Source organism: Agrilus planipennis, unplaced genomic scaffold (genome assembly GCF_000699045.2).
Source record: "Agrilus planipennis isolate EAB-ADULT unplaced genomic scaffold, Apla_2.0 scaffold18, whole genome shotgun sequence".
Classification (NCBI taxonomy): domain Eukaryota; kingdom Metazoa; phylum Arthropoda; class Insecta; order Coleoptera; family Buprestidae; genus Agrilus; species Agrilus planipennis.
This window is the reverse complement of record NW_020438920.1, coordinates 1,261,755-1,272,923: the sequence shown is the minus strand read 5'-3', so window position 1 is coordinate 1,272,923 and position 11,169 is coordinate 1,261,755. Positions and strand designations below refer to the sequence as shown.

The following is an 11,169-nucleotide window of genomic DNA, read 5'->3' as shown; positions in this document are numbered from 1 at the left end:
AAACAGTCATCGACTTAGCAACCTTATTAATGTACTTTTAAAGGGAATGGTATACAACAATAATAATAATTAGTCGAGAGCTTTTTCTAAATATTATAATTATTTTCGATTTTTATTATTTCAATTATATTTTTTTGTGCGCATCGGACTAGGCAGTACTTTTCAAAGTGTTCAACGGTGCGAGGCGTTGCTGTAGTTGGAACACTCGATGATGCGCATAGATAATGATGCGCATAATGCCGCATTGTGCGCTCTAGTGCTCTAATCTCTAATTGGAAAACGACCTGGAATATGACTGATTGTGAAATAATACTGAATCCTTGCCAGCGCCATGGTACAAAGAAATATAAATTTCTGTTATTGCTAATTTGCTATCATCTAGATGAACGACAATGCATTAGTAGTAGTTCGTGTATTAGTAGAATTATACCTCTCTAACTCTAATAAATAATAATACTTTTCTAATTTACCAATGAAGAATTAACCCAAGCAGTTCGATATGGGAACTTTTAAACCAGAAAGGATAAGGTCAATTAAAGTCGACATTTATCATAAGAAGTACTGTCCAATAAGTTTTGTGTCACTTTATGTGTTCCTCGCTGGAAAGTTTCTTGATCTTATATATAAGTATACGCTGTAAATCTGATTGTGCAGACCATAGAAGTCATTAGTTCAAATGAACGATCGAATGTTGATCATGACACTGTCTACGATTGGTACATTTAGTTGAACTATTTCAAATTAGTTAAAAAGAAAACAAAAAAGTGTGGTAAAATTCTTGTAGATTGCATGAAAAATTAAACACTAAAAAAAGCTAAATTTACGTGCTGGTATTTGTTCAGTGTTATTCTCCTAATGTTCCATTTTCCCTATTGTAATTATTGTAGGACCCTGTTTGCACTTCCTTTGCGTTTTTATTCGACTCGTAAAAATTCTAACCTAGAACAAATTTTAATATCCATGCCTAAAGATCCCAAGCATATTTCAGAAGCCCAAAAACAGCGAAAGAAAATCAAAGAAAAGCTTGCTAAATATGTTCCTGGTAGAGTTACATTGCAAGTGCTTGGCACGGGTGCTCCTGGTGCACCAAGAAGCTTGTATGTTTTCTCGGATCAGTCCAGGTTTGTATTTTATACAATTTTGTAGAAAAAATTGTAATAGAAATAGCTTATAAAAAAAGTTAAATATGAAAATATGTAAAATTACTTTCCACAATTTGTCAAATATTTATCCATTCACCTTTATTATCATCTATTAATTTAAATCAATTTTTGCAAAATTAATCTCAACGTTTGTTATTTCTGAAGATACATTTTCTATTGTGAAGTTCTCTTTCAATTTTAGATATTTGTTCAATTGTGGGGAAGGCACTCAAAGACTAGCCCACGAACATAAAATGAAATTGTCTAAATTAGAACATATTTTTGTAACTCAGCCACTTTGGCGAAATATTGGGGGATTACCAGGCGTAGCATTAACTATACAAGATGTAGGTGTCCCACAGATTACGTTACATGGTCCACAAGGACTGGTATGTTACAGCTTACAACATTTAAGTAAATATTGTACATAACCCAACCATGTTCATTTTAGGAAGAAATTTTCACAGCTACACGCCGATTTGTCATCATCAGGGATTTACAAATAGATGTTGCAGATACTAACGGAACAAACATTTTTGAAGATAGTGTGATGGCTGTCCAGTATGTGCCACTGTTGAGATATATTGAAGATGACATGCAGGATGGTGTAAGTGACCTTCCAACTATAGGGGAAAGTATTGAGGAAAATTCAGATAATCATAAGAGTGTTCAAATGGGATCACATGAAATGGTAAGAATTATTATACTGCAAATATCTTCATTTTATTTCTCAAGAATTAAGTCTTTTAATTTGTACTTGATGTTTATATTTTTTCTAGGGGCATGTTAAATTTTTTACCGTTTTCCCTTTGTAACCGTTTCATAATAGGCACTTCTGCATATATATTTAGTTTACTGTAAAGTGTTTCAATGTTACAGAGTGAAGCGAGTACATCGACAAGAAGTAGAAGAAGTAGACGAAGAAGTAGGTCTAGACAAAGATCACCTCGTCATAATTCTGCTCAAGACTTCGAGGATGACGATACTGATTATTATGCACACGAACGTAAGAGACATAGAAGTAGGGATAGGAGACGTTCCCGGTCCAGATCCTCGTCAGGTTTTTATTCCGTCTTTCCTTAAAATTATCCACAAATACATAAATTTCGTACCTAATACAGCTCACAACCTTCAGTTTCCTTTTTTTGCCTTTAATCAAATTGTATTTCTTGTAATTCGGTAAAGTTGCACTTTTAATAAACGGAAACAGCGGCAAAATTTGGCCAACCGTGAAAGCCTAATTTATGGAATAGTGATTCTTTTGTAAAATATCAAAATTTGAGAAATTAGGAGACGACTGCGTATTTAGGTTTTATGGCTGTGGCAAGCATTGGCTTTTCATCACTGAGATCATTAATGCCGACCGCTTTTTCATTTGAAAAATTACTTTATACTGTATGAGTAATAATAAAAAAAAATTGACATATTTTTAGCAAATAGACCTGCATCGCCAATCAAGAAATTAAGCGACATTTCGCGAAAGTTACAAGAAACTAAAGAAGAAGGCATTTCTATGGCTTATATTTGTCGATTGAAACCTCGACCTGGTGCTTTGTGTTTGGAAAAGTGCGTACAATATGGTGTTCCTGCAGGTCCATTATTAGGAAAGCTTAAATCAGGAAACGATGTTCTGCTTGAGGACGGTACTTTAGTCAGATCTGTTGACGTTTGTGAACCAAACGATCCTGGTCCTATCTTTATAGGTAAATAAATATCAATCACACATGTATGTTCTATTCTGCTGATTAATTGGGTTTTGTGTATATTAGTTATAGATTGTCCATCAGAAGATTATATAGATTCCTTACTTAATAACGATCGATTTAGAAAACATCAGGCTCAAGCAACCTGTGATGAAGATGTTGCTTATTTGGTGGTTCATTTTACGCCTAAAAATGTAATGGAAAATCCTAGGTAATGCCATTCATTCATATGTTCATTGCAGTTAGTAATTTATTACAAAAGCATAAAACATTAATGGAATGAAACTTACATCATTCGAAAGGTAGTATGCCATAGATGTGTACAAAATAACAATCATTTGTATATTTTGCTGTTAAGACAAGTAAAGTCTAATTAAAAAAAAGTATTGAATCGGCCGGTAGTCGAACCCTGAAGGAAATTTCATTTGGTCATGATTGTCATTTAATTATTTTGTCTTACATTTACAGATATCAATATTGGATGGAACAATTTACGCCCAGTACGTTCCATTTAGCCATGAACGATTTAAATACATGTATGGGCAGTATTTCAGTGCATCGTATTCAGTACAAACTTAACTTACTGTCCAATAGAATATTTCCGTTGTTAGGTGACAGGGGCACAGAATGCATTCAGGAAGAAAACGTAATACATAGTTTAACTTTACATAATTTCATTTTTTGTCCTAATTTATATAATTGTGATAAATTAAAACCAACTGGTGTAAAAAGTTGTTTTGTTTCTTAAACCAACCACTGACACTTCGCACTTCGTTGTAATCTATTTTAGTAACATTAAACCTAACTCGAGTAATAGTAAAACTAATTAGTGAACAATTGATAAAATCTTACAACGAAGAGCAAAGTTTCGGTTGTTGATTTAAAAAATAAAACAACTCTTTATGCCAGTTGGTTTGACTTTAAATTCAATTATTTTAAAAAATTCAATTATGTATTTAGATTTCTGAAGGAAATTCTTCAATTAAGAGAATGAAAGTGGAAAACGGCGTAAATAGTGTAAACAATGAAGGAAAAACTCCTCCACTTATTACTGCTGATTCTTTGGAAAAGTTATCTGTAAAGTCAGTACCTCCTTCACCAACTCCTTCGTCCGTAATAAGCCCTTTTACATTTTTTAATATGCACTTGAGACCTAGGAAAGGTATTGATAGGTAATTATAAAATAAAAAGATAAAACACAATTATTCTTCAATAATTTCAATGGTAGATCTGGTGAAATAAAGTTAACACCTGAGCAATATATAGAGGAATGTATGGCAGCTGATGGCTTTTCTGAAGCTTTAAATGAATTACAGAATAAACTTCTTAAAGAGTACAAAAACATTACCATAGCACCATATCCGAAAATTATATTTCTTGGTACTGGTTCTTGCATTCCTAATAAGACTAGAAATACTAGTGGAATCTTATTGCAAATAAAGTAAGTGTTTTTCTTTTACGCTTTTGAAAGGTAAGGATTTTTGTGGTAAAATTTTAACTCATTTAAATTCCTTTTTGGGCTTTTTGACTTGCAATAACCTTAATATTTTATGATCAGTTTTGGGGAAGGGGACTGAAGAAGGAATTAAATGTGTTCAGTCTTAAGTAAACACTTATAAATTAAAAATTCAGAAACTGTTAATTTTACTTGGATGTATGCGTTGTTCGACGGTAGCAATATCGTGAATACAATGGATCCGCGTTACCGAAAGGGGGGGGGGGAAGGGTACGCTATCCAATATTGGTGCTGACCCGGCCTTTAGAAGATGACAATTGTCAACCATTCAATCTATTAACTTAGTCCGACGCATTATCATGCAGCAGCTTATGTTAGCAATCATTATTTACAATAATTCAAGAATTTTATAGGTTTTGTATTAATAGATATATTTGAAGTTAATTCCATTTAATGCCGTATTTATCAATCTTGTCAAAATTAGTATATGAAAATTAAATTAATTTTGATCTTTATCTTATTTTTCTCGAAAAAAAGAAACATTTTTTCGATTTTGAAAACAATAAATAAATCGTTCATTTAAGGTCTCCAATGTGGACACCTTTTATAATAAAATTAGGTGGTATCATTTATTATAATTTAGTTGATAAGATCCAAACCGTAGCAATATATGTACTAATGAAATTATTTAACCTTTTTAGCGAGTATTTGAATGTACTTTTGGATTGCGGTGAAGGCACATACGGGCAGATTGTAAGGTTTTTTGGAAAAGAGAAAGCAGACGTCATTGTAGCGAATACGCGGGCGGTGTACATATCACATCTGCACGCGGATCACCACATCGGTCTTATAGGTTTTCTTCAAGGACGTAAAAGGGCTCTTTGTAATATCAAAACAGATGAAAATCCGATATTTTTATTAGCACCTCGTCAAATAATTCCCTGGTTGACGTTTTATGACAAATGTTTCGAAAACATCAACACTGACTATGAGATAGTGCCTAATAACGAATTGGTAAGCAACATTTTTGCTTTAATCTTTTTTATGACATTTGCGCATTTCATTTGGCGTAAAGGGCATATTTTTTTGTTGAAATTTATTGTTCCCAAAACGAGAAAGTAATTTTATTACTACTTTCTTTAAGCAAGAAACTCTAGGGTCAGTTTAGGAAGGCGAAGTACGTAGTAAATTATTATACTGATGAAAGAGAGTTATTTTCCTATCTTATTCCGTTTATTTTGCAATATAGAAGAACTGAAGGAAGATTCAATTTAAAATTAATAGTTAATAACTCAAAATTTTGAAAATATTGATTAAAATTTTTATATAATCGTTAAGCGAAAAACTTTTATTGAATTGTGTTTAAACTTCGTGAAAATAATAGTAAAATTTTTAAACTTTTTATTAAAAAAAAAGAATTAAAAAACCTTTTGTTTATATGTAGTTGTTTGAAGATCACCGATTATCTCCCAGTATAGAAAATCGTCTTCTGAGCACATTGAATATGTCGACGATAACCACGTGCTTCGTTCGACATTGTCCTAACGCGTTTGGGGTCTCATTCCAACTCTCCAGCGGCAAGAAGATAACATATTCTGGAGATACTATGCCAAGCAACAATTTAATAAAAATTGGTTTGTATTTTTCAATATTAGTTCCGGTATACGCTGCAAATAAAACATCCTTAAAATGCTTCAAAATTATATTCAAAATAAAAATGACACCAGCATAATCGGTATAATTTTTCATCTTTTGGTGTAATTAATGTGAATTAATATTACTTTAAGTATAAAAAACCCACATTTTTAGCTTATGTTGGTACAGAATGATGAAGCATCTTAATTAATACTACGTGGAAACATTTAAAAGTATTTATTTTCAGCTTTACTGTTTATACCTAAAACAGTTTTCAATAATCTATATTAAAAGAATTAGACGATACAAGATATCCTACTCCAGTGTATATCTTCTAAAACTCTATTAGAATAAGATAATGAAATTGTATAAGAACTGCAATAGATTGGAATATCCTGTTTGTACAAACGAACCAGCAAAAATTATTAATTTTTTTGCTATATCAGTATGGTTATTATACAATTATTTAAAAAAAATCAATTTAAGTTTGATTAATAGGTTCAACCTTATTTTTTTAAACCATTTCGAGGGCGTTGAGGTTTGAAAGTACCTAATTAACTTATTCGTGTAATTTTATTTCAGGAATGAATTCAGACTTGTTGATACATGAAGCGACGATGGAAGACGAATTGGCCGAAGAGGCTGTTTTTAAGATGCATTCTACAACATCCCAAGCTATCTCAATAGGAGAAGAAATGCAAGCCAAATTCATAATGTTAACTCATTTCAGTCAGAGATACGCAAAATTGCCAAGATTTAATGAAAATATTACAAGTAATGTTGGAATTGCTTTCGATAATATGCAGGTTAGTGTAAAATGAAATTTGAAATTGAATGCAGATCGTTATTTTTACTTCGAGAAAAACATGTTGTGTGCAATGCTTTAGTAACCCCTCAAAAAAAATGGTCTTCAGTTTTTGAGCGAAGTTCAAACTATCTAGCTACCCAGCTACTTTATGACCAGTTAGCACATGGTCATATCAACATGACCATGAATTTTTTCATTTCGTAAATTTGAAAAAGTACTATGCAGATTTTATTGACGTTTCTTCAGAATTTATGTATTTCTGAAATTTAATATAGTTGCAAATCTTGACATCTTTTATAAAAATAGTAATTCACTGTAAAAATTATTGACGGTGTAGAAATTCTCGTTGTTCTTGTCTGACGCTTAAAATACTAAAATATCAGCAAACGCCCACTAGATGGCAATATGTTCTGTTTATTTTGTAATTTAGAACATATATTTTAACAATAAATTTCAAACGCTCCTAAATCCCCATCGTCCATGATTCGCATTTGTGCAGAGGCGTGCTCCAAGCATTTATTTTCTTATTTTGCTAATTGTTTTACAGGTTTGTCTCGATGAACTTCCCCTTTTACATCATTTTTATCCTATACTAAGGATGATGTTCGCAGAACATTGCGAAGAATTGGAAAATAAGGCTGTGAAAAGACAATTAAGAATGGAAAGGAAGAGAGATGCATCCAGGAATCGATCTAATTCGCCTGAAAAAGTTCGCGAACTTTCGCCACAACAGACTACCAGTAAAAATGCCTAATATATATTTGTTATAACTGACGTTTTTCAATAAAATATTTATTTATTTTGTTTGGTTTATTTTGTAATTAAATGTTTCCAGTCAAACGGAAATGTGTAACTTTCTTGCTTTCATTCTACATTTTATTTGATGGTTTCTCTTTAGTTATTGATAACGACATTTTACTAAAAAACCAAACTTCATTAAATGAAGTAAGTTTCGTACAATAGTACAATTATTATTAAAAGCATGCAAGCTTAATATTTTTAAATATTTAAATTTGCCGCTTAAATGACAGACATGATTTCAGAGAATTTCTTTCTTGCGCATGTGCGTGTTCCTAACTGTTTTGTAAAATAGATTGAGATTGAATTAATTTTTTTACCAATTGCAAATAGTACTTGATATTATTGTTTATGGATTTGTGTCTTTTTATTATCGATTAGCAAATTTATGATTGAAAAGTACTGGTGACTTTCGTAGAATTGTTTTGAAATATTTTGACAGTTGCTATTTGACAGTGCAGGGTGCAGGTGCCATAATTTCCGCCGTAGAGTCAAACGCACGCGGATCGTAATCACGGGCAGTGGAATTATCATTGTAGAAACAGTTATTTTAATTTTAGTGTTTAAATAAAAGTAAATAGTGCATTAACAATGTCCAACAACACGGCTCCAGACTCATGGGAATCTCAAGCAGATTCTACTTCAGCAAATAATTCACCAACACGGCCTCCAGACGTGACAGCTGCATTTTCCACGTTGAATGTTGATGCTGAAGAATTTGTGCCTTCTTTCGCAAAGTCGATTGTAATTAAAGAAAATATATCGTCTGTTAAGTCCGAGAATGCCGAAGAATCGCCCGTTGCTGATCCTGTTCTAAATGGTAAGATTTGGGTTCATTGTTCTTTCTCATCCTTAAACTATTTCGGTGACAAAGCATGCATCAGAATTAGGTTAGATAATTTTATTTTCGAGAATGTTAATCAAAAAAGTCATATGAGTTTTCAGCTATATTCAAATGCAGTTGTTTATTAAGTAAATTATTTGTAAAACAATCTATCAAGCAGTNTTTGTTACATTTAACTATTTTGTTACTAATTTTTGAATTCATTTTTCTGGTAAATCGTATGTTTATTCATTTTTTTGTGTAGTCACTAAACGTTGAATTTAATACAAATGCTTGGTCTTTTAGGTTATTTCTGCTAGAAAAGGTGAATTCGAAACGGGCTTCGATAGGGGTGGTCAGACGCGAGAACATGCCATGTTGGCTAAAACGGCTGGAGTTAAGCACCTTGTAGTACTAGTAAATAAAATGGACGATCCTACGGTCAATTGGGACGAAGCAAGGTATCAAAATCGGAAAATTTATTACGTATCCCACTTTTTCTAGTTGCTTTATTTATCATTATTTGTAGATGACAGATATTCTACAAATAACCAGTTTAAACAGGAAATTAAGTAAAACCAGATTGTGTCTCAATATAGTTTGAAATAGAAAATCTCTTTGTTTTTGATATTTTCAAGATTAATTAACTAAATTTAAAAGTACTACCTATTAGATTATAAAGTAAATAATAAAAAATTGAATGTTATAATTTCATAACCACAAAACTTTCTAAAAGCTGCTGCCACAAAACATAATAGTTTAATAAGTGCATGGTCTTCTCTATGAATAAGAACTGTATATTTATTATAAAGCATTGTCCAAATTGTAATATTTTAAATCTGTTTGTTTATATGAGGTATATAATGTAAACAGCGAAGGATTTCTTATCATAGGCATGAACTCAGAGCCTCCAACAGAAAAAGAAGAGGTTAAAGAACCTCCTCCTCTGCCTCCTGCTGACCGAGGGGATGTTTCTCCAAGTGATGGCGGAACTGAAGGAGGTACTTGGGAGGATGAGGCAGAAGATGTAGATGAAGCATCAACTCCTGATAGGGATGAAGAGGAACCTTCTTCGGAGGAAACGCCGAAGCTATCAAAGAAGAAGCCAAAAAAACCTGATGAAGAGTCTCAGATTAAGAAAGAACACGTGAACGTTGTGTTCATTGGACACGTTGATGCTGGTAAATCAACTATTGGAGGACAGATTATGGCTCTTACAGGAATGGTTGATAAGAGAACTCTAGAAAAATATGAACGGGAAGCTCGAGAAAGGAGTAGAGAAACGTGGTATTTGTCGTGGGCTTTAGATACTAATCAAGAAGGTAAGCAGGGCAGAATTAATTTTTATAACTCATAGGATGTTAAAACATTGTTGAGTCATTATTTTGATGTATTAAAGTTGGAGCTTATTATTATCAGGAAAGCGTTGAAATACTTATGAAATTTTAATGCGAAGAAACGCTTTTTCAGTTTTAATTCTTCTGTAAATACAATTTGTTTTTTTAAAGATTAAATTTTAAAAATCAAATAAGAGGTTACTCTTTTTTGTAGAATTTTGTGATGTAAAAAAATTTCAATGCATTAATACATGAATTTCTTTTTGGATTTTTTCCATAAAGCACTAAGCTCTTATTCTAAGCATCTTCATAATGCTTTGTAGTAAGATTTCAGGTGCTAGAATAATTTAATCTCTTATTTGCAACCCATGCTTACTTGAACTTACTAAGTATGTTACTACTGGGGATAGACAAATGTTTATTTTCTTATTAGGTATGAACCAGAAAAATATATTATGAATGTTTATTTATATATTTATTAATAATTAAAATTGCATACTTGCCACATGTTTTATACTTGAAAATAGAAAGCAGTTATGATGTAGTTGCCTCGACTATTACACATACCTATCAAATAATAATTGAACATTTATAATTGATTTTCATACTTGTCTGCATATTTTCTTTTCTAATTTAAGCTAATAGTCGTAATAATTACATTGCAATTTTAAGAGCATGTTTACTTTTAGTTAATTACCCTGTCTCCAATGAATATTAGTTAGGGCCTGTTGTTGACTATAGTTGTATAAAGGGAGAAACAGGCACAACGTTAACGTTATTACGTAGTTGTTAAATTCATAACTTCATAAAAATACTTATGTATATATATATATACCGTTATACTGTTGGCCAGTAAGAAAGATGAAATGCGTGCCGTATGTCGTTGAATAATTGGCCTACAAACAACTTCTAAATAATATTATATAGATACTCTGATTTGCTAATGTGTATAAGAATAAGAACAGATCTAATTGATAGTTAAGAATATTCATTATACCAAATACTGTAGTTGTCATATTAAAAAATATTCGTTCATTGTTATTCTGATGCAGTGAAAAAAAAACATTTTAAATTCTTTTTTATATTTTAGAAAGAGAAAAAGGAAAAACGGTGGAAGTAGGTCGAGCGTATTTTGAGACTGAAAGAAAACATTTCACGATCCTGGATGCTCCTGGTCATAAAAGTTTCGTTCCTAACATGATAGGTGGTGCTGCGCAGGCTGACCTTGCTGTTCTGGTTTGTTACATTTAACTATTTTGTTACTAATTTTTGAATTCATTTTTCTGGTAAATCGTATGTTTATTCATTTTTTTGTGTAGTCACTAAACGTTGAATTTAATACAAATGCTTGGTCTTTTAGGTTATTTCTGCTAGAAAAGGTGAATTCGAAACGGGCTTCGATAGGGGTGGTCAGACGCGAGAACATGCCATGTTGGCTAAAACGGCTGGAGTTAAGCACCTTGTAGT

At 31.9% G+C, this 11,169-nt stretch overlaps 2 protein-coding genes across 4 annotated transcripts in view; both read left to right on the top strand.

Annotated features, from left to right (window-relative positions):
- Positions 1 to 692: 692 nt before the first annotated feature.
- On the top strand, positions 693 to 7,544 carry LOC108744096 (ribonuclease Z, mitochondrial). 3 transcript variants are annotated; one of them, XM_018479690.1, is made up of 14 exons: positions 693 to 830; positions 888 to 1,121; positions 1,345 to 1,531; positions 1,594 to 1,833; positions 2,022 to 2,202; positions 2,576 to 2,845; positions 2,912 to 3,056; positions 3,314 to 3,491; positions 3,806 to 4,017; positions 4,074 to 4,286; positions 5,003 to 5,315; positions 5,746 to 5,935; positions 6,519 to 6,742; positions 7,292 to 7,544. In XM_018479690.1, exons 2-14 carry the CDS (start codon positions 961 to 963, stop codon positions 7,496 to 7,498), a joined length of 2,721 nt encoding a protein of 906 aa, XP_018335192.1. In that variant the 5' UTR covers positions 693 to 830; positions 888 to 960; the 3' UTR covers positions 7,499 to 7,544. The 3 variants fall into 3 exon arrangements, with proteins under 3 accessions (XP_018335192.1, XP_018335191.1, XP_018335190.1); XM_018479689.1 differs by having other exon boundaries at positions 693 to 1,121; positions 2,022 to 2,148; XM_018479688.1 differs by having other exon boundaries at positions 693 to 1,121.
- A 271-nt stretch (positions 7,545 to 7,815) lies between these two features.
- The window catches only part of LOC108744064 (eukaryotic peptide chain release factor GTP-binding subunit ERF3A), an 8,839-nt gene continuing 5,485 nt past the window's right edge, over positions 7,816 to 11,169 (top strand). Inside the window, exons 1-4 of the mRNA XM_025973770.1 lie at positions 7,816 to 8,362; positions 9,259 to 9,687; positions 10,793 to 10,938; positions 11,063 to 11,164. Coding sequence (XP_025829555.1) covers positions 8,134 to 8,362; positions 9,259 to 9,687; positions 10,793 to 10,938; positions 11,063 to 11,164 — 906 coding nt within the window. The 5' untranslated portion in view covers positions 7,816 to 8,133. The remainder of the gene's footprint in view (positions 8,363 to 9,258; positions 9,688 to 10,792; positions 10,939 to 11,062; positions 11,165 to 11,169) is intronic.

What these genes read in the sequence shown, in the direction of transcription:
- LOC108744096 (XM_018479688.1), top strand. Translation starts at nt 856, where the DNA reads ATGTTCCATTTTCCCTATTGTAATTATTGTAGGACCCTGTTTGCACTT. An exon ending in CCTAGGAAAGGTATTGATAG is followed by an intron (nt 4,018 to 4,073) that starts GTAATTATAAAA and finishes TTTCAATGGTAG; the next exon opens with ATCTGGTGAAATAAAGTTAA. An exon ending in TAGTGCCTAATAACGAATTG is followed by an intron (nt 5,316 to 5,745) that starts GTAAGCAACATT and finishes GTTTATATGTAG; the next exon opens with TTGTTTGAAGATCACCGATT.